The sequence below is a fragment of the Hippocampus zosterae genome, chromosome 3 (genome assembly GCF_025434085.1).
Source record: "Hippocampus zosterae strain Florida chromosome 3, ASM2543408v3, whole genome shotgun sequence".
NCBI lineage: Eukaryota > Metazoa > Chordata > Actinopteri > Syngnathiformes > Syngnathidae > Hippocampus > Hippocampus zosterae.
The window spans coordinates 8788743-8816446 of record NC_067453.1 but is presented as its reverse complement, the minus strand read 5'-3'; the positions used below and the strand labels follow the sequence as shown (position 1 = coordinate 8816446).

At 45.1% G+C, this 27704-nt stretch overlaps 1 protein-coding gene across 1 annotated transcript in view; it reads left to right on the top strand.

Annotated features, from left to right (window-relative positions):
- The window catches only part of b4galnt4a (beta-1,4-N-acetyl-galactosaminyl transferase 4a), a 209985-nt gene that overhangs the window by 120900 nt on the left and 61381 nt on the right, over positions 1-27704 (top strand). The window contains exons 4-6 of the mRNA XM_052060029.1: positions 17442-17537; positions 18459-18549; positions 20481-20581. Of these exons, the coding sequence (XP_051915989.1) occupies positions 17442-17537; positions 18459-18549; positions 20481-20581 (288 nt within the window). The remainder of the gene's footprint in view (positions 1-17441; positions 17538-18458; positions 18550-20480; positions 20582-27704) is intronic.

Sequence of the window (27704 nt, the reverse complement as noted above, 5' to 3'; positions counted from 1 at the left end):
TAGAGACATTTTAGTCGGGGGGGATTAAAAAAAAAGAAATCTTCATGAGTAAATAAATGGCCTGTAGGTGTGTCTAAAGAGAATGTTTCCATTTACAGCTTTCTTGGAAACAATGCAGGAGAAACTGAATAATCACATTCACATAAGGAACAATGCTAAACGGGGAGCAAATCAGAGTTCTGAATTGACAAAATGCATCCGTCAAGTTGAAAGCGCTCCAACCTGGACATGGAAAAACACAATCAAACCACTGAGTTGAAAGTGATTCAGGACCTTATTTTGGCAGTGCATGTTTTTGTTGTTGATTTTTTTTCTCAAGCAATGTTTTTGCTTCTGTGTTACTTTTGCTGTTGCCCCTTCTTTATTACCACAGTTTGCCGGTTTGTGTTTTCTCTCAATACTGCTGTCCTAAAATGTGAATTGTTTAGTTTGGAAGGTGGCTAACACGTCTCCAAATGAGGAACAAAGTGTGCTTGTGTCAAACGATTACAGTAGTCATGCATGTTCACTCAAAGTACTTTCAACATAGCTTTACTACAATTTTCATGAGCTTTCGTTCAGCATCCTAACATACAGTGCAAATGAAAATTAGCATCGCTATTAAGATAGTGTTTTCATACAGTTTGTGCGTGTGGCTTATATTTGATACCAGATGGCTCAGTAGAACAAATTGTACAGTAGTTTATTGCCATTGGAGCTTGGTGATAGCATTCCTCAGCAATAACTCTGAGGACTTTGCAAAGGAATCATCAATGCGACTCTCTCAATCTCCCTTTCTTTCTTGTGTTTACTCCGTCACACAGTATGGAGCACAGCAGAGCTTCCTCTACTTCCTCTGCCTACTGTCTGTCCTTATTCCTGACACTAAATTCTTTTCCTGGTTCACAGCCAAAATGGCAGAGGTCCGAGGGGCCACCAAGATGACGCTGTCAGAGGCGTACTCTGTGTCTGGTGGAGATAGAGTGGGATCGTATGCCAGCTGTTATAGTTTGACAGAGGTCGCACAGGTCTGCAGAGGCATTCCTACAAGCCACCAGCAGACGTACGCACTTACACAGTTATTACTAAATGAGGCATTTCGACACAGATGCTCAACGTCAAGTCATGTCCGTGCACATGTGTATAGATTTTGTTTTCGAAAGCATATTGATGACCTACGGTTTGCCCTTAATTTATCTTACCAAGTGTTAAACTCATCCACTGGAGATGAATGTCAAATCTACAAGCATGCCAAGGACTTCAACAAAGGAAGGAGACACTCGAGCAGGGATCTGCAACTGGTGGGCCACAGGCCGCATGTGGCCGCTGCTGCATCATTTGTGTTGGCCATGCCCACACTCAAGCCTGGTGTACCTGAGTGGTGAATCTAAAATAAATCAGCTGCAATTTGCAACCAAGTGCCTTTTTATTCATAACAGGCCTCAATTTAACCCTCCTGTTGTCCTCATTTCCTGTACACACCCTGTGTCCTCCGGGTCAAAATGACCCATCGTCACTAAACCACCCAAATAAGCAGCTACATTGAATTTTAAACACAACATTCTATATTACTTGAAGAAACAACTTGTCCTTCACCACATTATGTGTGATATAGTTCTCCCTCTTCACTTGGATTTCTATAGCTTAAGAAAAGGAAAAAAAATATGCGAAAATGAGTTAGGGATGCATTTGTATTCACTCCAATGACTAAAGTTTCTTTCTTTTTTTCCTCCAGTAAAATATTTAGGACAATACAATACAAGACAAAAATATGAAAAATAAGATAACCCATTCAACTAATTAGCGCAGTAGCGCAGTATGCAAGGGCTCAGCCTTTGTAGATATATTTCTTTCAACTATAGCAGACAGTATGTGTTTTACAGTCCTTCTTTTGAGGGCAGAAATGGCATTTCTTCTTCTTACTTGCCCTCGCTGGGGAAGTGGCTGTGGAAGGTGGATCATCAGGTTTCTCAGGAGCTCCTGTACGTTTTGTTCTGCATGCCTGCCTTGTTGGTTGTATGCTGCTGAGGACCATGTTATTTTGCCATTTTTGGAAAGGAAAGTCTCTCTTTCAGCTTCAGGGATTTATTCTTGTTCTGAAGATGATTCACCATACTCTTGGTTATATTCCTCCCCATCTTCTTCTGATACATCCTCTACTTCCTCTTCTGAATCAGTTGTCTTGCTGGACAGCAGAAAAAATCATCTCTAGAGCCGCTTCAACGTCATAACGCACACTCATGGCATCAGCACAGAGAGAATTCAGAGTCCTGTCATCTGTAGCACCTTTATAACCCCTTGAAATCCACAAAAAAGAGTTCTGCCATCTACGAGAACGCCACCTATCTTGTCTTGTTTATGTCTGCTACTGTCTTGTTCACGTGTTCTACTAATTGTTCTAAGACACAACTAAAACATTGAAACATTCTGTGGTGTGTAAATAACTTTGTGACCTTGATTTCAACCCTATTTGCATCATGGGTCATGTTGACCCAAAGACCACCTTTATACTTTTTTTGTACAGCTTCCATGGAAATGTGAATAAAAACAACATTTCAATTTTTCTGCAGTTGGGGCCAATCTAGGAAAAGTCATAAAATTTCAAGTTAAAAAAAATATCATTTAGGGAGTTTTGGGGGTGTTTATAACACAGTGACGGGTCATTTTGACCCGAGGACAACGGGAGGGGTAAACTGTCGTCACGTGCTGTCTAATACTTTTTCAAACTTTATTTATAGTGAGTGTGGACTGTGCAGTTCAAAATGTAAAGATTCCAAAAGTCATATTATAATATTTGACAGTTCTATTTCAAAACAATGCGAACCTGTCCATTTGTATGAAAACACAACATAAGACACATTTGGAAACATTGTGGGTTTTGGCAAAATGGGTAATGATATTGGACATTGACAATTCATAAAGATAAAAAAAAACATTGGGCACTGTTGGAGCAGACCATTTCTTTAAATTATCAAGTAAACAATCACTTAACCATTAGGCTAAATGCTGTATAACTATTTAGTAATGTCAAGCACGTATTGATGCTTGTTCCTAATGCACTCGTTACGAGCATACACAGGTTAGGTGGAAGAAGCCTTGCTGCTGTTTAACAAGCACACTCATGTTTTTATGGATGTAATAACACTGCATGCCGCTACAAAGCACGAGGCGCTACTCAACATGCAAGTGTGACTGAAGCAGAGAACAAGAGGCTGTGACGGCAATATATTTGAACTCTTCTGCCTGTCTGTCTCCCATCTGTCTACCCAAATAGTGGTCGGGAAAAAAATGCAGATTACGGGAATGTTTTATTGCAGGAGGTCCACTGATGGAGAGAGGGAAGTAATTTTCATCTTCTTGGTGTGATATGCTCACCATGTCAAAATAGATGTAATCACTGAGCAGATGGCGGCTCATCCAAACCCCCGTGACAGAAGTCGTTGAGGCTGCGATGTAAATCAGATGAACATTGTCTTTTTCTGATTCTTTTCGTTTTCTTCGACGACATCTCATTATCTTTATCCTACATAGCGTGTGCCTCTTTCAAAACCAAACCTTTTACCAACCCTCCTGCCTGTCTGAATGTCACTTTATTCGTATTTTATTCATTGAAATAGAAAGACAGGCCTCATCGGGGAAGGATAGAATCTGAGAGTTTACAAAACAGCCCCATAACGGTCACAGTGGAAATCCCACTCACACACTTTGATCGCAACCCCTTCAAATGTCAAAACTCTCTAAAACTGCAGCACATGATGTGATGCACTTTATCATCCTGAGCGCTTTGCGCTGAGTGCTATTCTCTTTATCCCGGTGTTTGCCAGGAACATCACGTCTCCCTTTCCTTATCCAAATGGGATTCAGAGTATCAGCTGGTGCGAGTCCTCGTCAGTGGATGCGCTGAGCGGCCATTTGTCAGTGTTTGCTGCCAGCGGGAATGCAGCAAGCGGCACCAGCCTTCGATGAGACCAAATGTGTGATTTGTGCTCCTCTTGATATTGCCACCAGATGGGTTGGGGAGAGTGAGGATTTTAGGCAGCAGCTCATAGGGAAATACGCCAGGGCAAATGGAAGAGGAACTGATAAAATTTCATCTTGTGTTTATTTTATTACTTCTAACACCTTCATGGGGCAATCAGTCACGTGTCATGCCGTACCATTCTTTGTGGCATCATGCCATTTAATTGACAGATGGGATTAACTACCAGCTCCTCCTACCTCAGTTGATGTCAATCAAAACAACGATATGCATGTTGTTACATAAGACAGCCACTGATAGGAAATATTGATATTAGACATTGTAGTTTCAGGGCCTTTTTTTCCATGCACCATATTCCCTTTATGCATTCATGAGTAAGAAAACTAAACTATAACATGGCCATTTTTTTCTCATATCTTACAATGCACCTGGAGTTGAAATTTCTCTTTAGCAAAAACGAAGTCAAGTCAGAAATGTTCTTTACAATACAGCGGTACCTCTACTTACAAAATTAATTGGTTCTGGAAGATTTTTTTTTTACTAGATTTGGTAAATCGTGTTTTCCATGTAAATGCCCTAATTCGTTCTAAGCCAGGCAAAAATAAAGACAAACATGTTTCCTAAAGCATAAAAAAATCATCAAAATATGTAATAAATATACATTACAATTGTATCATTGCACAATAAATGAGAGTTGTGCATAATGTAAAAAGAGTGAAGAATAAAATGATGGTCATTTAACTTTTAACTGCATCCTCATCGTTTTTTTTTTTTTTTAATAGACACACATCCCTCTTAAAATTTCTTTCGTAACGAGGCAATATTTTCCTGTTGAGACGTTTTGTAATTTGAACATTTCGTAAGTAGAGGTACCACTGTATTGTGTTCTATGTGCCCCCACTAATTTAAACACGGTATTCTGATTAATATTGTGTTTGTGGAATATGAGCAGCAGTTCGTGCAATATGGAATAGAGCGGCAAAATCCACCTATTTTTGTCCATCTCTGGGTGTGGCCGTTTCACCACTGTCACGTCGCGTGTCCGCCAGCAGGTGGCGGGTTTTCTCCCCCGCCATTTGTGCACCTGTCCGTAATTTCGGGCTGATTACCCTCCTATATTAATGAGACTCCGGCAGTTCTCCCACTGCCGGAGAACTCCTCACCGTGCCATTGATCTCTCGTGCTAATTCCTCTATTTGTAGATTACTCGTTGCCTTCTTGCCTTGCGGCCTTGACTCTTGCCATTCGCGTTAGTCACTAAATTGAATACTCAGATATTGCCTAATCAGTAGCTCCTCGCACTTTGTTTTTCAGCGAGCGTTTTCAGTTGTTTCCTTATTTCTTCCCTGGTCCTTATTTGACCAGCGTTTTGTGTTTCCGTTTTTTCCCTGTCGGGCTCTTTCTGTTTTTTGTCATTAAAGACACTCTTTGCTTTGAGAAAATTCTTTCGTTGTCTGTTTTCCGGGGATCCAATCCTTTATTTTTTCGTTCTGCACGGAGCGATCATTATCGCTTCGGGCAGATCGTGACAGAATTCTCCGGCCACCATGGATCCCGCAGACATCGAAAAAATTTTTTCCGCTCTTTCCCGACAAGAGCAACAGATGAGTCAGCAGGGCCAAGCCATTAGGGAACTCCGTGGCGCGGTCTCCATGCTGGCTCATCGGTCCGATGATTTAGAACCTCGGTTAGTCCGGGTGGAAGAGCGGAGACCATCTCCCCCCGGGGTTCATTCTATTATTCCCGAAGCGCCCTCCTCATATCCCGTTATGACGAGGGAGCCATCGCTTCCACACCCCCCTCGCTACGGGGGCGAGCACGGGCAGTGTGGACACTTCCTCCACCTGTGCTCTCTCATATTCGACCTACAGCCTTCTGCCTATGCTAATGACGCCGCCAAGGTGGCTTATGTCATGAGTCTGTTAACAGGTCCGGCGGCATCGTGGGCGATTGCGACCAGTGACGCCAAGCCGAATCTCCGTACCTCGTTCCCCGACTTCGTGGCTGCGTTCCGCCGGGTGTTCCATCATCCCGTGCGAGGCAGAGAGGCAGAGGGCCGGCTACTCGCCCTCCGCCAGGGAGAGCGATCGGTAGCGGATTACTCCATCGAGTTCCGGATCCTGGCCGCCCAGAGTGGATACGATGATCGGGCGCTGTGTGGCCTGTTTCGCCGCGGGCTAAACCCTCAACTCAAGGACGAGCTGGCGACCCGCGACCACAGCACCAACCTGGAGGAATTAATCGACCTCTCCCTCCTCCTGGACAATCGCCTGAGGGAGCGAAGCCGGGAGCGTGGAGGTGATCGGTCCCAGTTCCGACGAACACCCACGGAGGAACAGGTGCAGCTGGGAGGCAGGGACGCTGGTGCGGAGGAAAGAAAGCGTCGTTTCAGCGACCGAGCAACGACTGACGGCGTTCCACCATCTCCTCACGCCGCAACCAGCCATCCGGGGTCGTCACCCCCTGCCCACCAGGAGTACTGTGAGTCACGACCGCGCGCGCCCCCCTTCGAGTCTAGGCGAGTCGACTCGCGGCCTGGACACCCCAACAGACTCGAACTCGAGGGGGAGATATTAACGGGGTCCCGGTCGTGGCGGGTTCGGGCTCTGGTTGACTCGGGGGCTGATGACTGTATAATGGACACCGATCTCGCATCCGAGCTGGGTTGTTCCGTGGAGAGGTTGATAGATAGGAAGCGGGTTTGTGACCTTGATGGGCGCCTCCTGGCGGTAGTTACGCATAGGACGGAGCCGTTGAAACTTCTACTGTCCGGCAACCATGTCGAACATCGCCGTTTTTACCTAATGCCGTCTCGCAATGCCCCGATCGTTCTCGGGTTACCCTGGCTGAAGACACACAATCCCGTGATTTCCTGGGCGCGCCCAGCGATAGATAGCTGGAGCCCATATTGTTACCAGCACTGTCTTCAATCGGCCGTCGGGAAGCATGAACGTGTCACGCCCCCCGAGGAGATCTGCCTTGACGGAGTGCCGGATTGCTATCGGGATCTAAAGGAGGTGTTCAGCGAGGATCGTGCCCACTCTTTGCCTCCACACCGCCCCTACGATTGTGCTATAGACCTGCAGGCGGGCGCCCCGTTGCCGACCTCGCGGCTGTATCAGGTGTCCCAACCCGAGCGCGAGGCATTGACGGAGTACATCAACAGCTCGCTCGCCGCAGGTCTTATTAGACCATCGCGTTCACCGTTAGGGGCGGGTTTTTTCTTCGTAGGGAAGAAGGACAAGACCCTGCGACCCTGCGTAGACTATCGGGGATTAAACGAGATAACAATTAAGAATAGATACCCGCTACCCTTGCTGGACTCCGCCTTCGCCCCATTGCAGTCAGCCACCATTTTCTCCAAATTAGACTTGCGCAGCGCTTACCACTTGGTTCGCATCCGGGAGGGTGACGAGTGGAAGACGGCTTTTAAGACCCCTCTGGGTCATTTTGAATACCTGGTTATGCCTTTTGGGCTCACCAACGCCCCTGCCGTTTTTCAAAATCTAATTAATGATGTGCTAAGGGACATGATAAACATCTTTTGTTTCGTTTACCTTGACGATATTTTAATTTTTTCCCAGTCACTACACGAGCACCAGCAACACGTTAGGCTGGTGCTACAACGTCTACTGGAGAACCGGCTCTTCGTCAAGGCAGAAAAGTGTGAATTCCATGTCCCCGTCATCTCCTTCCTAGGGTTCATTATTGAACAGGGCAGGTTAAGGGCGGACCCCATTAAGACGCGTGCAGTCACTAACTGGCCGGTTCCGTCCAATCGCAAGGAACTGCAGCGCTTTCTGGGGTTCGCCAACTTCTACCGACGCTTCATCCGCGGTTATAGTCAGAAGGCGCTCCCCTTAACCCGCCTTACGTCCATCAAAACCCCATTTAAGTGGGATTCGACCGCGGATGCGGCGTTCGCAAACCTGAAGGCGGCGTTCACCAGTCCCCCCGTACTACAGCACCCTGATCCTGATCTCCCCTTTATCGTGGAGGTGGACGCCTCGGATTCGGGGGTGGGGGCTGTGCTGTCCCAGCGCTCTCCGGTCGACCAGAAGTTGCACCCCTGCGCCTTCTTCTCCCGTCGACTCAGTGCCGCTGAGTCCAATTACGACGTGGGCAACCGTGAACTGTTGGCAGTTGTGACCGCCTTGCAGGAGTGGCGGCACTGGCTCGAGGGGGCAAAGGAACCCTTTACGGTTTACACGGATCATAAGAACCTCGCCTACCTCCGCTCCGCCAAAAGACTGAACGCCTGTCAGGCCCGGTGGGCCCTCTTCCTTACCAGGTTCGACTTCACCCTCACCTACTCTCCCGGGTCTAAGAACACCAAGCCCGACGCCCTCTCCCGTCTCCACGAGCCTGCGGGGAGGGATCGATCCCCGGAGACCATCCTCCCGGCCCGGTGCGTCGTGGGGGCCGTCCAGTGGGAGGTTGAGCAGCGGATCCAGGCAGCCCTGGAGGGGGTTCAGGTGCCGACGGAGTGCCCAGCAGGGAGGCTATTCGTACCTCCTCCCTTACGATCTGAAGTTCTGCAGTGGGGACATGGGTCCAAGGTGGCGTGTCATCCCGGGGTGAACCGGACTGTGCAACTCGTCGCCCAGCGTTTCTGGTGGCCGGAGCTCCGCAACGACGTGACGGAGTTCGTCAAGGCCTGCACCTCCTGCGCCTGCGGCAAGTCGTCCCATCAGCCGCCGGCGGGACTGCTCCAGCCGTTGCCCATTCCTCCTCGCCCGTGGTCCCACATCGCCCTGGACTTCGTCACGGGTCTCCCGCCTTCCCGGGGTCGAACTGTCGTACTCACGATCGTGGACCGCTTCTCCAAGGCGGCTCATTTTGTTCCTTTGTCCAGGTTGCCGTCGGCGCTGGAGACCGCCAACCTCCTTGTCGAACACGTCTTCCGTCTCCACGGCATTCCACTGAACATTGTCTCGGACCGGGGGCCCCAGTTCGTATCCCGCGTCTGGAAGCAGTTCTGCCGGTCCCTCGGGGCCACGGCCAGTCTGACCTCGGGGTACCACCCCCAGTCCAATGGACAAGCCGAGCGTGCCAACCAGGATCTGGGGGCGGCCCTCCGCTGTGTGTGCCTTCACCGTCCCTCATCCTGGGTCGACCACTTGCCCTGGGTGGAGTACGCGCACAACACCCTCGTCTCTTCTGCCACTGGTAGGTCCCCCTTCATGGCCGCCTACGGGTACCAGCCGCCGCTGTTCCCGTCCCAGGAGGGGCAGGTGGAGGTCCCCTCTGTGCAGCACCACCTCAAGCGGGCCCATCGCGTGTGGAAGGAGGCCCGGGCTGCGTTGTCCCGCACGGCGGCCAGGAACCAGCGGATCGCGGATCGTCGCCGGCGCCCGGCTCCTTCATACGTGGTAGGACAGAAGGTGTGGTTGGCGACTAGGGATCTTCGGCTGGCCGGCACGTCTGCGAAACTGGGACCCCGATTTACTGGACCGTTCGAGGTCGAGGCCGTCATCAGTCCATCTGCAGTCAGGCTCCGGCTACCACCCACCATGAAGGTTCACCCCGTCTTCCACGTCTCCCTACTCAAACCCGTGTCCTCCAGTGACTTGGCTCCTCCTCCCACGCCGCCGCCCCCTCCGCGGGTCGTCGACGGTGACCCGGTGTACACGGTTCGTGCCATCCTGGACTCTCGGCGCAGGGGAAAGGGGTTCCAGTATCTGGTCGACTGGGAGGGCTACGGGCCTGAGGAGCGGCAGTGGGTGCCCCGCTCCTGGATCCTTGATCCGTCCCTTTTGCGCGACTTCCACGCTGCACATCCATCCAAGCCGGGTAGTCCGCCGGGAGGCGTCCATTGAGGGGGGGGTACTGTCACGTCGCGTGTCCGCCAGCAGGTGGCGGGTTTTCTCCCCCGCCATTTGTGCACCTGTCCGTAATTTCGGGCTGATTACCCTCCTATATTAATGAGACTCCGGCAGTTCTCCCACTGCCGGAGAACTCCTCACCGTGCCATTGATCTCTCGTGCTAATTCCTCTATTTGTAGATTACTCGTTGCCTTCTTGCCTTGCGGCCTTGACTCTTGCCATTCGCGTTAGTCACTAAATTGAATACTCAGATATTGCCTAATCAGTAGCTCCTCGCACTTTGTTTTTCAGCGAGCGTTTTCAGTTGTTTCCTTATTTCTTCCCTGGTCCTTATTTGACCAGCGTTTTGTGTTTCCGTTTTTTCCCTGTCGGGCTCTTTCTGTTTTTTGTCATTAAAGACACTCTTTGCTTTGAGAAAATTCTTTCGTTGTCTGTTTTCCGGGGATCCAATCCTTTATTTTTTCGTTCTGCACGGAGCGATCATTATCGCTTCGGGCAGATCGTGACAACCACATGCTGTCCACTGAAAATGACATCACAGTGCCTCCAGGTTCAAGTCATGACGAATCACGGCTCACTCGTTTTCTGGGTTTGGTCATGTGACTTTCGCAAGTCAGTAGGTTTCTTTAAACGTGACTTTTCAACAATATTTCTGTCCATTAAAAGGCAATTGGGTACATAACCGGAGATGTTTTTAAGTAGAGTGAGTGGTTTGATTTGATTTAATTCAACAAATGCATCAAGGCTCTAAGGTGCACCCAATTTGGGTGCCCACTCACCCCAATTGCGAGTCACCCCAGTCACCCAAATAAATAAATTTGGAGGTTGCACCAATTGCAACCTGCGGATGGAGGATGGAAAAAGGTCCCCATCATTAAAACGAACATGCATATGAGATCACCGTCTCAGCCAATCAAAGATAGTAAAGCGTGAGGTCTTCCTCTGATTAGCCACGGTCCATGAACTTTTCTTTTTTTAACTTGATTAAACAACAAGGTTTGAGGATTGAACCCACAACCTTTCGGTTTGGCAACCCGTCTACCACTGAGCCATGCCGACCCCAATGAACTTTGTTGACCTGATTGTTACTCCTTTACTAGTCAGTGTACATTTCACCCCAACCCCTTTAATAATATAAAACCTTTAAAATTCAAATGTTGAATGTGATGCGGTTGAAAATTATAGTGCTTCTATCTTTCGTGCTGGTACCACCAAGAAAGGAAGTTGGGCCGAGTTAGTTGAGAGCATTGCTCGTGTCTTTCAAATCAAAATTCATTGTCAAGTTCAAATCGTTTTTTTGTTTTTTTTTACACCCCCTAATAACTAGGGGAGAGAAATCAAGTTGTGAGCAATGCCCCATGCATCCTGTCAGCAATTGGCCTTCACACCCTCCCAAGAAAGTTTGCAACCCATGGCCTCTCCACACTGTGCGTGCAATTGTTGAATTTTAATGGTGCCTCTTGGACAAGAAGAGCTGTTAGCAAGGGGCCAAGCCTTGAAACCCTCAAGAATCTGTTAATAGAACTCATTTACACGGGGCCTCGTTCTGTCTGCTAAATCCCGCGAACCCCTATCTGGCTTCTCCTTGCTGCGATGAACTGCCCTTTCAAGCATCAGACATCCATCTTTCGAACAACTCATTCCTGAGTATTGCAATCTGTCAACCCACCAATATTACCATTTAGATGTTTCAGACGCAAACACGAACAACAATTTTGACTGAACTGAACTGACATATTTATTTTTAAAAAACATGGTTAATGCATGAGCAATAATTGCTGAACTGCTGTGAGTATGCTCAGATCCTCATTGACTGTACTGTACAGCTGGAGAAATACGAGGCTCCCCTCCAGGTGAGGCCATCTGTTAAAAAGTCAGCATGATTATGTCAGAGCATGACATCCCCCGACAACAGGTTTCCGCTTTAAATTGAAAAATGGATTCTGAGTCCAAAATAGAAAGGCCTTTGTCTGACCTGATCAAGAACTCTGACTGAGCTCACCTCTCAGGGTGGAAGGGCAGCATACCTTTTTTTTCATTTTATTTTTTTTAATTTGCTTAATGTCATAAACCCTGCCAGGGACAGCAGTTACTACAGTGAACAGCTTCTCATGTTATCAGGTTACAGGGTGCATGAAAGGGTCAAGGTCACTTTGTCTTCATGGGTGGATGGATCACAGTTGGCCGCTTCCATCAAAAGGAGATTAAACGGCAACATATAATTTAGTAAAGTGCAGACCTCTGCCGAGTGGATAACAAACCTAGGGTCGTCAACTTGTTGACTTGACGACTCCACAATGAAGTTTAAAGCAGGGGTGCTCAAACTTTTTGGATCGAAGATCTACTTTTCGATCAACTAACCTCCCGGGATCTACACTTACCGGCGCGCGCGCGCACGCACATGCGCACGCGCACACACACACACACGCACACGCACACACACACACACACACACACACACACACACACACACACACACACACACACACTAGGGATGTGAATCTCAGCACTGAGGACGATTCGATACACATCTCGATGCACTACCAGCGATGCGATACTTAAACGATACACGGAATTTTCTGGCGACACGATGCGATACGTTTCACCGTCTTCGCGATGTGATACGATGCGATACACATTTAGTTCAAATCAATGCGATCCGATACGATACAGTGCAATTTGTTGTGATATTGTGCAATTAAACTTGATGCAAATACGCAAAGAAAAAAAGTTTTTAAAAAAGATGGAATTCAGTATGGTATTGCAAAAAGTAGACCACTTTATTCTTTATAAACAGTAGAACGTTTAAAACAACTTATTTAAGCCCTTTCACAATTGAGTTTTGTGCAAAGAAAATGTAAACAATTTGGCGCCTGAGACTCACAGCTGTTGCTGTAGTGTAAACACAAACAGACTACTCACTGAGTGTCTTATATGAAATATCCATCTCCATAGGACAGAAAAAAAATACAATGTGAACAATACACATGAAACAATGTGGCAGTCACAGCCTCAAAGCTGCTGTGTGTATTGTAGCGTACACAGACCACTCTCACTGAGTGTCAAAATGAAATGTCCAAAAGAGTCATCCATATATAGTTTTTCCTTGCACGGTCACAGTGAGCTGCAAGGGGACCCCCAAAATAAGAGGCGATTTTTTTTCTGATCCTGACCTGGTAGAGTTTCTCCGGTGTCCAACGAGGAACTGGACGGGGAGGGGCGGGAGACTTGTCGGTGATGTGATGCCATCGTTTTAAGTGGTCTGCATATTTGTGGTGCTGCCGTTGTATGGCTTCGTAGTGCGACATTCTTTGCAAATTACGGAGCTTTTATCAATCTTTCCGTCTTTCTTTTCGAAGCCGTAGTATTTCCAAAACATAAGATCTGAATGTTGCGGAAGCATTAAAGTACAGTAGTTTCCTCGCTGCTGCTTTCGCGAACTTCCATAGTGTTTCGCTAGTTGTGTACTGGACTGTATGTGACGCACGCATTCATTGCGCCTAGGAAAGGGCAGATGGGTGACGTTTAACATGAATAAAACGGCGCATGAATCGGATTTTACCGATACCCACCAATGCATCGTGATGAATCTCGATTTCACCCGTCAATCGCGTCGTACCCAGTGAATGAGCCGATGTACTCGCATCGCGCACATGCGCATCGATGTATCGATTAATATCGATTATTTTCCACACCCTTAACACACACACGCCCTGATGGGAAACAGCCTGAAACTGAGGCATGCGACGCACTTTTGTAGCCTGTTAACTATCGTAGCTCACACCTACCGTTTTAAAGCGCTTCCCTGGGCCCTCCAAGAGTCCTATTCTTTGCTTGTGCCCTCGATGAATTGTACACGAAGCAAACTCTGAATGAGAATAATGACGATAAAAGATAGAGCGCAGCAGTTCTGATCACAAGCTGCAATTCCAAACTGCTGAGCGCTAACAACTTCCGGTGACGTAATCACGCGCCACCGTAAATTCAAGATTTACCAGCTCTATTTTATTTTTAAGTATTTTTTGGGTGAAAATGAGTCTGATAAGATGATTAGGGTGCAGTGTACATAAACACAAAAATTATTAACATGTACAAAGACACACAAATGGTTGTTTGTTTTTTTTTCTCCTCGACACTCCTCGGATCTACTTGGGACCTGTCTTAGATCTACCGGTAGATCAGGATCTACCTAATGAGCACCCCTGGTTTAAAGTGTTAAGTCGACTAGTCGCTAACAGTGTCGGGCTAATTACTTGCAGAATGCACTTGGTTACAGCTGAGGCTGTTGTGACAGCGCTATATAAATGAAGATGTATTTTATTATTTGTGAATTGCATGTGAACGTAATGTTTGCAATCTTACTTTCTGTGTTGAGTACCGGTAAGCTTCTTATGACTGCAAATTTCGCATTTTCCTTTTAAAATGTTGAATGCATGGCTGGATCTTTATATATTGTGAGGTATAATGTTAAATGTTTCGAATCTATGGTGGGAGGTCACAGACTTTACTTGTGGCAATAACAAGATTTATTTATTTTTTATATAAATTTTGTGGAAACAGAGAATATTTGGTAATTGGCCTAACATGTCATAGTGATAGATAAAATATAATTGATAATTGTTTCACTGAAAAAGGTGGTCTGACAAACAATGACTTAACAGCGATGTCATTTGCTGATTATGGCGTGAAAGCCAAAAAAAAAGTGTTCCAAAGAGAAATTCTTTTGAATATTGACTCAACTATATCTGACTAATTAATGTAATGCAAGTAATTCTGCCTGTGAGATTGGTTCCGTTAACAGTTCTATATTGTAAATGGTTTAATGGACTGCCTTCTATTTTTCTTTTTCTTTTTTTCTTTTTGCATCTAATCTTGGGTTGTGGCCCCAACATTTGTATATTGTTACTGGACTCAGTAACTTATTTCAGTATTACAAACACGTAATGAGTAACTCGTTAAACATATTACTGCAACGTTTCTCCAAAGGAGACCCCAACAACCTGGTTTCCCACCACTCCACAGTCGGAGCAGTGGGGCTCAGGTGATAAAGTGTCTGTCTCCCAATTGGAAGGGTGTGGGTTCGTTCCTTGGACCGTCATTCTCTTTTTAGTGATTTTTTTTTCAACTAATACTATGCAGGGAAGGCCCGGTAGTTCAGTGGTTAGAACGTCGACTTCACAGTGCAGAGGTACAGGGTTCAATTCCAGCTCCGGCCTCCCTGTGTGGAGTTTGCATGTTCTCCCCGGGCATGCGTGGGTTTTCTCCGGGTGCTCCAGTTTCCTGCCACGTTCCAAAAACATGCAAGGCAGGCTGATTGAACACACTAAAATTGTCCCTAGGTGTGAGTGTGAGCGTGCATGGTTGTTTGTCTCTGTGTGCCCTGCGATTCGCTGGCAACCAGTTCAGGGTGTCCCCTGCCTACTGCCCGAAGACGGCTGGGATAGGCTCCAGCACCCCCCGCGACCCTAGTGAGGATTAAGCAGTTCGGAAAATGGATGGATGGATAATACTACGCATATAAAATTTACTCAAAAACAGTATTTGTATTATTTGCTTAGAAATTCTATGTGGAAGAAGGCCAGGCATAAACCCACCTTTTTGGGGGGGGGGGGTTACGTTTTCTCATGTCAATGTCATCTGGTTCATTTGTCGACATTTCAAATAATATGTAAACATTCGCCAAATGCTAAATTTGATGTAATCTCATTACAAAGTGAGGTCACATTTTCTGATGCTGAGCAACAATAATCAATGCTGCATTCAGCCATGCATTAAATAGGTTTTATCAGTGGCTTAAAGTTTGACCAAATCATTTGCATTACAGACGTATGAACTCCTAATCGTGATGCAGTTTAAAAGTGCTTTTATTGTGCCCACCTGGACCCTGCCTCCACAGGATCTTTGCTGAAAAGCTCTGTAATTTGTATTCTGGTCCATCTTATTTTCTCAACACCGCCCATTTTCTTCTCACTTGTTTTCTTTCTTTTTGACATTTTTCCTCACTATCTTGCTCACAGCAAGCTGCGACAAGTCAAGCCTGAGTCAATCAAATCTCAGTAAAAAGTAAGACGAATCGAATGTTGGAGGCAGGGGTCAGATTCAACGTGCTTAGGGTTTGTAGCATGCTGCTAACCTTAGATTATTGTTCGATAAATAGAGACGCTCAGATCAAGCATGAACACTCTTGTCTTCTGACGCTGACTCGGGCAAGTCACTCGGGCGGCTGTGCACGGCGGTTGCGTTTGTTGTAGCTTTGTTGATATGATTGACATCATATCCTGCAGGCAAACTTATACAATGAATCGGCCTGTATTTGTATAATAATAGGTTGTACATATGTTTTGTTAAAGATGCCTGCGTGTATTGTAAAATATACAGAAAATAAAGCAGACAAAAAAATTAATTAAAAAAAATCATCTCGATTCTGCCTTTAATTGCTCAGCCATTCAGGATTTCCCCGACATTTCTGATGGCCACCACTACACCACCCTTGCGCCTTGCTATGGGTTTCAAACCCATGTAAACAATATGACACAGTATCAAAGGAGAGGCGAATTCTTCCACGGTCACGATGAAGTCCAAGATTACTTGCAAACATTGCAAATAACCCCCATGGAGAACCCACTGCTGTGATGGGCCCACAACAAACAAGGTTTCCTTTTTGGCCACGGTGCGCAAAATGTTACCTGCCTTTCCCAGTCGTAAGCACACCGAGTGATAGGATTGATTTATTTCAGCTTTTTTTCTGAATGGAACATTATCACTTCACAGCGTTGAACCATGTTGACGCTCTTGTGTTGTAGCAGGTAGGTTCTACGTAAACCATACATCTTGTGTATGAGTTGTCCTTTGTCTGTGAATATTCATTATTGCAATGCAGTCCCTCTTCTGGTGTTTTTTTTTTTTTTTTTTTTACTCAACAATTTTTTTACACCACTGAAAAACTATCAGTGAAGTTAAAAGATGATGTCGGCACAACTTATCATGTTTATGTTGACTCAAAATTTGTAATTGTTCAACCAGTACAGCACACTCTTTCAGTCGTTTGCTTGCTGGAAATACAGGAAATGTGTGTGTGTGTGTGTGTGTGTGTGTGTGTGGGTGGGTGTGCCTGTGTGCATGTGTTTGGAATCGATTCCCTTTCAAGGCAGAACAGAACAATTGTCATTTGTCCTCACTATGACCTGTGTGTTCCATGTTTAATGCAGACAAATGTCAGCGTATGCTCAGGGGATGGGCTTTGACTAATTGCTGGATATTTGCAGATCATGTTCTCCCGTGACATTGCGGATATGCTTAGTCAACATTCCCTCATTGGGATCGTATGAGCTATAAAGTGTGTGTGTGTGGGGGGGGGTTCTTGGATATGTGTGTCTTTTTTTTCTTGTACATGCCCATAGATGACTTTGGTGGGCAAAAAAGATCTGACCACAACACCGTCAACCCCTTTTTTGGAGGATGCAAATTAGGAGCAAGGCCATATTTTGATCACATCCTGTCGGTGTGATTACTCTACTGTATTTTTTTCCAGTTCGAGTCAATAGGATAATTTCCCATGTACCTTTAATTTTACCTTAGTATTAAACTTGCTTCAGGCGTTTGTTGTCTTGTTCATGTCTACAGTAACAATTCTTTCTGTATGATGTTTTATTTACAGTATAAGGGCCAAGCCAACCTCCATGTGTTTGAGGACTGGTGTGGTTCCTCTGTAGCCCAACTCAGAAAGAACCTGCACTTCCCTCTCTACCCTCATGTAAGTAGCAAGACGCATACTGCCTGTTCTAATAATACAGGCTTTTGTTTGGGGCTGGGGGGGGGGGGGGTTAATACAGTGAAGCCTGACACAGACTTACATTTATTTGGAAGCAAGAGATAAAGTATCATGTTTATGTACTTATCAGTTTCAGGAAAGAAAGCAAGTGTCTTATAAATTCCTTTCTGAATTACCAAGTTGAGATTTGCCATGGGAGTTGCAAAGTGTGACTTGTTTACCCTGAGGGACAAATTAGTAAGTTGTTCGGTGATTCTAAGCAGTTTGCTGTTTTTGCCGAAAATACTTCACGCTGTGGATGATGAGATTTTATTTGATGGCCTCGGGATTCCCATATGAGAAGATTAAAACTCATGACACCTGCTGCAGGCTGCCAGCAGCAGATTCCATCACTCGTCAGTGAATGATGTGCAGCATAGCCAAAGCTTGTCAAAGTCATCCCTCCTACTACTCCATCCTAGTAAAGTGAAATAAAACCTTTTCTGCTATCCACTTTACATATGAGCTGCCATTTTCATCAAATGTCTATCGTGTAACACGATACTGTAAGATGATGTTGATTCTTTCAGTGCATACTACAAAAACTGGATGCCTGCCTTCAGGAAAAAAAAATCCTGATAAATGTATTTTAACAAACCTTTTCCCTGCACTTACTGATAACAAATTAAATGGGAGCCTGGTGCAAAGGCAGTCTTTGAATACATTCCATTCGAGAGAGAATAACTTGTGTAACTTGGGACCTGAGCGCTCCACTTCAACTCATGATGAACTCCATCGCTTGTTACGGTTGGAAATCTGCGACTGGACACACCCTGCTGATGGGAGGAGTTTAGCAGAAGGTCACTTTGGGTTCACTCACAGGACTTTGAATACTTTCGCTTCGATTTCTGCTTCCTGTTGCAGACAAGAACGACTTTGAAGAAGCTGGCCGTGGCTCCCAAGTGGAAGAATTATGGCCTGAGAATCTTTGGATTTCTTCACCCTTATCGTGATGGTAAACCAACTCTTTTTAGTAGCGTGTCCCGGGTCCCTTGCTGTGGGCCTTTGAGCAATTGTCTTTCAAATTAATGTAGACCATCGCAACAGCCACAAAAGACCGTAAGATTCAGGATCACTACTCATGTATAGTCGATCCTCATCATCGGTAGAGCCCTCTGAGCGTGATCTCTCCGCAGTTTCTTAGAAGCACGCTCTACTACTGTTACTACGGCAACAGAGAAGCTTGAAAATCCTAGTAGATGAATTTGCTGAATATTATGCTCTTTGTTATATCCTTTTTGGTCTTGGGTGCTCCAAGTTCTCTCTGCCTTAGGAGTCAAAAACAAGTGCCTTAGTTGGGCAAACTGGAGAATGGGGTATGTTTGCATTCAAAAGTGTTTTCTTTCCATATGCAAATGAAGCACCCGAAATATCATCCACCTTTCAGTGTGCATTATATTCATTCATTCATTCATCTTCTGTACCGCTTGATCCTCACTAGGGTCGCGGGGGGTGCTGGAGCCCATCCCAGCTGTCTTCGGGCAGTAGGCGGGGGACACCCTGAAACGGTTGCCAGCCAATCGCAGGGCACACAGAAACGAACAACCATCCACGCTCACACTCACACCTAGGGACAATTTAGAGTGTTCAATCAGCCTGCCATGCATGTTTTTGGAATGTGGGAGGAAACCGGAGCACCCGGAGAAAACCCACGCAGGCCCGGGGAGAACATGCAAACTCCACACAGGGAGGCCGGAGCTGGAATCGAACCCGGTACCTCTGCACTGTGAAGCCGACGTGCTAACCACTGGACTACCGGGCCGCCGCATTATATTTAATAAAAGTAAAAATCCAGGTGTTAAACATAGAGTTTGGTAATGGTTTATGTGCTGCATACATCATAAAATCCTCTGCAGTGCTCAACGAGTGACAAATCGTAACAAAAATGGCATTCTTATCTAACATTTTGCCTGGAATATTATTAATTTTGAAAGCTCTCACACTCATAGAGCCCATGTTAGTTATGGTTATGGTTCAAGCGTGCATCCATTTTTTACAGTACTTTTGTGTTCAGTACATTTTTTTGGACACCTTTGCCGTCATATTTTAAAGTACATTTCTTCAAACTTCATGGTGTTTTGTGTCAAAAAGGGAACACATTGACTCCGAAGGATACCGTCCACAAGGTGGCCTGCGTAGCTGAGGTCAATGGTCAAATTGATATACTGTATATTCTCATGTGTTTTAATCACAGTTTGTTTTATTTTTTTTTTATTTCACTACACCCATTATTTTAATGTTTGATAGCCACATGTTTTTGATACTTCTTTTTCATGGGAGTCCACATAAAAACCCAAATAGATGTATTGTAATTTATTTTTTTAATAACCATGGGATATTCAAATCTAAGACTATTTGTTCATCAGAATTCTTCCCATCACCCAAACTCCACTTACAGCTCTGGACACCTCTATTCTGTATATTACCACATATACTAAAATGTGTCAAGCTGATCTAATGATATTGTTATTTGTAAGATTTTTAAATGGATGGAGACGATGCCCTCCGCAGTAGCAAAAGCACCTTGCCACACTACATTATAAAGTATATTGTTGCGAGTATTCTTTGACGTTGAGATCAAGACTCCTCTTGTAAATTTATTCCATCACAACAGTGCCATGTTCTCAACATGCATGACTCTGATCGAGTTCTAAAGAACCGGTGATCTTCCACCTAAAACGTACCTGTTTTACAGTGAGTAGCGCATTTTCTCTAAAACCACACTCACAATCCCTTGGGAATCAATCCCATAAAAATATGATTCCTTCGATCAATTGAAAGCCTCCACTATGTGAGGAGGCAGGAGTGTACTACAATATAATGGCTCCCCCAGCATGCTTAAACACATTGTGTATGTGCGTGTGTGTGTATCACATACTTTTTCAGGGGATTTCCAGTTTTCAGTCTCATCTGATGATAATTCAGAGTTCTGGCTGAGTCCTGATGAAAGTCCTCTCAACTCCAGGCTGCTGGTCTTCGTTGGACAGGTAAGTAATCAGTTGTAACGCCTTCTTCATATCAATATCCCAGTCGCAAAAAGACACAAGTTGCTTAATGGTAGCCTTGCTCAGCTGGTCGAGTCCACCTGAAAAACTGCGTATTTGATCCCCACTCGCCCTGTGACCATGTCACTACTTAACTTCCTCTTGGTGATGTGACATCTGTCGGTGAATGAGGTGACCGTATTGAGGCCATCTGCATCTGCATTTGTTCTTTTCTTTGTACTAGGGTTGAGTGAGTAGTCATAACAGGTATTAGTATCGGGCCGATACCGGCCTTATTTCAAGGTAGTGATGAGAAATAGGCAGCAAGCTAGGCTAAGCTAAGTTAGTTGAAGAGGCTTAAACACGCATGGAGCAGTCACAGCAATTCAGTGGAAGATGCTTGGCCCCTGTAAAGAAGTGATAGGGTGTACTATATAGTCTATGATGGAAATGTAGTTTGTCCAGTGTTTATCCATATAAAAATATTGATTTAAAAGATGCCTTGTTGTTACCTCAAGCAGACGTCCACCGAGCAGCCGTCTCCAAGCTCCATCAGCTGCGCTTCTTGGAAGCATGCGTTTTTGTGTGAACCAATTTTTGTGGTCCACACAACCAAGTGGGTCAATTATTTTTGCCTACTTTTAAGCACATACCCTGAGTCTAAATTGTCCTTTGTTTAAATTGTTACTGCTAAGCAACATTGTTTTTCCCAAAGCCAGGAACTGAAACAAACTCTTCAATGAGAAAGGTGCAAAAACACTCACTTGAACTTTTTAGGGCAGCTGTGACACATGCCTCTGAATGACATCTAGTGCAATCGATTGTATGGAAAAGCGAGCACTCCGAGAAGTTTTTGATGAATTGGTGGAGCTCCATCAGCTGCAGTTTGCCTGAACATGGGACATGCATATGGAAGATCATCTGTTATTTTGTCAGGCATACACAATAAACAGAAGGGAAACACAGCATCTTAACCTTGTTCGTTCTAACTAACTCACCTCACGTCAAAAGACTAACCTTCCTACGCACATTTCCTTATGAAGAATCATTTTTTTCATCCCCTATTTTGCATCCGGCACCCGCCGAGCGCCTGCCGACCTTCACAGATATAATGTCCTCCTCCCATGTTGTCAGTGCAGTCACAATGAGAGCGATGAGCGAGAGAGCAAAGGTCCAACTATGGAATAATCTGCATTCCAACAAGATGTGACATGTCACCGGGTTCCCTGGGAGCTAAGATTAATTAGAAGGTAGTGAATATTGATGTGACATTTATCAGTGGGGAAATATGATGGGGGGTAATGTTGGGGGAGCTGTGGCCAGGGATCATTCATTTTGCCATCGGCTGTCACAGCACTCGTATCCTGTCTTCCCAGGCGTCGCCTTCCAGCTAAGTATTTTAAGCCATACTCCTGCCCTCATTTTTTCAGCCATCTATCTTTGAGTATAGAAAGAGAAGTCTTGGTATACTGTATTTTTTTTCTTTTTTTTCAAAGTCGTTATCGAATTGAGACAAGTGTGCAATCTTAAATTCCATTCTGTCGTTTATATAGAATAAGGTTCATCCCCGTTACTGTACTTTGGTTGCTAAATAATGTTGTTATTGCCTTGAATAGGAATGGCTGCTATGGGAAATCTATCGACTGAGCTTCTAAATTGAATCATTACTGGAATTAATGTTTACCCTCAATGAATTGTTTACATGCAGACCTGAGAAGGAGTGTTTGAATCAAACAAAGCATAGAACTTAATTCCTATTGAATAGTCTATTTGTATTGTACATACTGAAAAGCTAGACACCAGCTTCCACCTCTCACTTAAAGATATGAATGAGAATTTAAAGTCACCGAGTTGTTGTTGTCACAAAGATCTCCTGCCGCAACATTAGGTATGCCTGTACAGTTTGCAAGCTTCAAACGCAAGAAGCTTTTGCCTTTACGGAGAAAAGAATGTCATTTGAGATTAAACTGTCAGAGTAATAACAAATTAACATTTATATTAGTTAATGCGTATAATGATCACAATGAACATGCAAAATAACAACTACTACACAATCAGTGACATTGCAGTTTAGAAGTTCTGGGTTCAAACCCGGGCTCCGGTTTTCCTGTTGTGGAGTTGGCATGTTCTTCCCGTGCCTGCGTGGATTTTCTCTGGGTACTCCGGTTTCATTCCACACAAAACATGCATGGTAGTTTAAGTGGTCACTTTAAGCGGGCCCTTGGTGTGATTGTGAGCCTGAATGTTTGTTTGCCTTTGTGTGCCCTGCGATTGGCTGGCAACCAGTTCCCGGTCTGCCCCGCCTCTTGCCAAAAGAATGTTTGGATAGCCTCCAACACACCCGCGACGCTCGTTAGTGTGTACAGCACAAAGACTTGTCTTACTGAAATTATAAATTGCATCAACAATTGACAGTACCGTTTCTCTCACATTATATTCAATAGTGGTTAAAATTGGAATGTGGGGGTCTGCCTGATGTTGAGATGGGTAAGTACACATACTGTACTTTCCACAGACAAGGAAACAACTCATCGAATTATACATTTGTTCCAGCCCTTAGTTTTACTCAAACAATTTAGAGAAGATTTAAAGGGACCACCATATATTCAGTGTCCAACAGTGATTTAAACATTTTGTTCACACTCCATACTGCTCCAATACAACTTCTCATTGGGACAGTCAGTCTAAGCATGTGCTACATTTGTGCCAGACAGTAGGGTAGAGTTTGTCCCTCTGCAGATTAGTTTCTTTGTCCAAATAAAAGCGTAATTGCATTTTGGTTTGCAGCACAGAGGGAACCGTTCTCAGACTTTCAGCAGCCATTGTGTCTTTTGTTCCAACACACTGCTAAATTGACTGCATTAATTAAAATGTTCTCATCAACCGGTTCCACTCAATTTTTTTCTATGCTAAATGCAAAAACATGGTCATCTAATTAATATGACGTGAAAAGAAAATGCATGTTAATGTTCTTTCATTTTGTGAAATATGTGTGCATGTATCTACTGTATTTAAGGAGAGCTGTATGCACTGTATGGTTTAGAGGGCATGCTCAACAAAGACTGAGGGTAGGTACTTGAGTAATGACTTGCAAATCTAAGTTACAGAGATGACAACATCTGACCTGCTCATTTTGCAAGCCTTTCACCTTTTATGGCCTATTGCAAACGATCAACAAACCATATAGATGTTAAACGAATGCCATGCTCACATATTCATTTTGAAATTCAACAAAAATAACCGATGCTAAACTCAACAAAACAGTTTAGAAACTCTCCAAAAACTACTGGAGGACGAAGCAATTAGGCGAGCCCAACCTGTTTGTGTCAAAATAACTCAGTTTTACTCCAGAACTGTTGTCCCCTAAATGTGGTTTACTTTAATCGAGCAAATGCCATCTTATATACATACAGCAGCTATGTACCATAAAAAAATACCTGCATGGTTGTTCATCTATGCACAGTGTGTGTGTGTGTGTGTGTGTGTGTGTGTGTGTGTGTGTGTGTGTGTGTGTGTGTGTGTGTGTGTGTGTGTGTGCGTGTGTGTGTGTGTGTGTGTGTGTGTGTGTGTGTGATGGTCTGTCTGTTGGACTCCCGATTCCTGGACACTCTTTAATTTACCTTCTGCCTCCTCTAGCGTAAGGATGCTGCTCTCAATAAGTAGTGAGTTGTTAGGGAAATATCATGCTTGTGTGAACACCGTACCCACCAGAACTCTGCGGTGTTTTTCCAACAACATACCATGGATTAATCCCGACATAAAGGCCCTCCTGAAGGAGAAGAAGAGAGCTTTTCTGTCGAGAAACAGAGAGGAGCTGAAGGCCGTGCAGATTCGGCTGAGAAGAAAGATCAGGGAGGGGAAGAAGATATACAGGATGAAATTGGAGGACCAGTTACAGGCCAGCAATGTCACTGATGTCTGGAGGGGCCTGAAAACCATCTCAGGCCATGACAGCCCAAAGACTTTGACTGAGAAGGACAAGGACTGGGCAGATGGACTGAACCGTTTTTTCAACCGTTTCGACCAGTCGTCTGTCCCTTCCCCCAACCACCAACACTCTCACTGAGGACTTCTTCTCCTCCCGCTCCTCCTCTTTCGACCAGCTCTCATCAACCCAGTCTGTCACCTAGTTCCTGCCTGTCCGTCACAACAGAGCAGGTAAGGAACCAACTGAGGAAGATGAATGTGAGGAAGGCAGCAGGTCCGGACAAGATCAGTTCCCGGCTCCTCAGGACCTGCTCTGACCAGCTGTGTGACATTGTCCAGCACATGTTCAACCTGAGCCTGAAGCTGGGCAGAGATCCACAGCTGTGGAATACTTCGTGCCTGGTCACAGTGCCCAAGACCCCCTCATCCTAAGGAGCTTAACAGCTGCAAACCGGTGGCGCTGACGTCTCACCTGATGAAGACGCTGGAGAGACGCGTGCCTATCAGCACGAGCCTATCGTGCCTATCAGCCTGGCATCGGCGTGGAAGACGCCATTATCTACCTCCTCCACTCAGTGCTGTCACACTTGGAGAAGGCTGGGAGCACTGTGAGAATCATGTTCTTTTATTTCTCCAGTGCCTTCAACACCATCCAGCCCAACTTACTGGGAGGCAAACTGCAGAACGCCGGAGTGGACCACCATCTCACAGCATGGATCATAGGCCTCACAAATCGGCCGCAGTACGTGAGGTTGCAGAGCTGTGAGTCGGACAGGCTTCTCTGCAGCACTGGAGCGCCGCAGGGGACTGTTCTGGCTCCATTCCTGTTCATCCTCTACACCTCGGACTTCAGACACGCCACTCCAAACTGCCACCTTCAGAAGTTATCCGATGACTCTGCGATTGTTGGCCTCATTACAGAGGGGGACGATCGGGAGTACAGGGGACTGACAAAAGACTTTGTGGACTGGTGCCAGCACAATCTCCTCCAGATCAACCCTAGGAAAACTAAGGAGTTGGTTGTGGATTTCTGCAGGAAACAGTCCTCACTAGCACCGATGAACATCCAGGGTATGGACATAGAGAGGGTGACCTCCTACAAGTACCTTGGTGTTCTTCTGAACAACAAACTGGACTGGTCTACAAACACGGACACCCCGATTAGGAAAGGACAGAGCCTTCCTACTCAGGAAACTGAGGTCTTTTGGGGTACAGGGGTCGCTCCTTAAGACTTTGTATAACTCAGTGGTGGCCTCGGCCATATGGCATTGTCTGCTGGTCAGGCAGCATCTCAGCCCGGGACAGAAAGAAACTGGAGCGACTGGTCAGGAAGGCCAGTTCTGTCCTGGGTTGCTCCCTTGACACTCTGGAGGAGGTGGGCAACACAAGGATGCTAACTAAGCTAAAAGCTATGATGGCCAGTCCCTCCCACCCCCTCCAGCCCGCCTTGACAGCACTTGGTAGCTCCTTCAGCAAGAGACTTTGTTACACCCGCGCTGCAAGAAGGAGAGATACCGACGCTCGTTCCTACCGACTGCTGTCAGGCTGCTGAATAAAAATAACAACAATAATAATAATAATAATAATTAAATGATGTGAAAGACAATTGTAAATAGCACTGCGACTTATACATTTTGTGTTTATATTGCACTTAATTGAACAGTGGTTGTTGTTTTTTTTTCTTCTTTCTTCTTTCTACCTACATTCTTGCTGCTGGAGGCTGTAAATTTCCCCAGTGTGGGACAAATAAAGGATATCTTATCTTATCTTATCTTATCTTATGTAAATATTGCACCTGTTCAAGCATTTTAATCTTACACTAAGAGTCTGGGTGTCATCCTTGATAGCACCCTCTCCTTCACCTCACATATCAACCACATCACTCGTTCTGCATATTATCATCTTCGAAACATCCACCGGCTCCGCTCTTCTCTCACTCCTCAGTCCACTGCTATACTTGTACACACCCTCGTCACCTCGCGACTCGATTACTGTAATTCCCTTCTGTTTGGTTTCCCTCAAAAAACCCTCCATAAGCTTCAACTGGTCCAAAATTCAGCCGCCCGCATTATCACACTCACGCCATACATAAACCATATTACACCTGTCCTCCAACATCTCCACTGGCTCCCCATTTTACACCGCATTCAATATAAAATCCTGCTCCTCACATTCAAATCCATTCATAACCTAGCCCCTCCATACCTATCTGACCTCATCCATATTCCTACGCCTGTCTGCTCTCTTCGTTCCTCCTCCTCTGTCCTCCTCTCTGTCCCCCATGCTCGCCTCGTCACCATGGGAAATAGAGCCTTCAGTCGCTCTGCTCCCCACCTTTGGAACTCACTCCCAGCTGACCTTTATTATTCAGACTCACTAACACATTTCAAATCCAGCCTCAAAACACATCTGTTTCGACAAGCCTATTCACTCAGACCATAAAGCCATTATTTTATTTATTTATTTATTTTTGTTGTATTTATTTTTTCTTATTTGATGTTGTTTTTAACATTGTACTCGTGATTTTAACTGCTTGTTGTAAGGTGTCCTTGAGTTTCTAGAAAGGCGCCCACAAATAAAATGTATTATTGTTATTATTATTACTAAAGTACCGCCATTAACCTTCAGCTAAGGAAGATAAAATCCATCACTCATGAAATCAATTGAGTAACCATCAGATAAAAGAGAAAAAAATGGTCTTAGCACAAGAAACCTACTTTTTTTGGGGGGGCGGGGGGCGTACCTGTACTTCAAGGTGTTGTTCCTACTAGGTTTATGTTGAATGTTAATGCTTAATGTTAAAATGTGACATCATCATTTTGGGTACTGTAATCAGTCATCAAATGTCACTTAATCAGAAAAACATTCATCCGTTTTTGTTTCCCTTCTCCACCCTGATTTATACAATTGAATCCCATTCAGCTTCTCCCTCATGACTTGCTGTATTTCATTGCTGTACGGACTATTTTTTTGTTTCCATGTACTGTTTGATGATTGAAAGGTGATGTGATTAATTTCCTCCCCAGCTAACTTCTGCTGAGGTTCTGGTTTTCTTTAGTTTTGATCTGTGAGTTATTCAACATGCGCTTAAGGTTTGCCGGGTTTCTCTTCTGAAACCCTCAATATGTTGTAGTCTTTTTAATTATTCCTCCATAGCCAAAAAACCTGAGAAGAAATTCTGTTGCTCTACTTTCTGCGG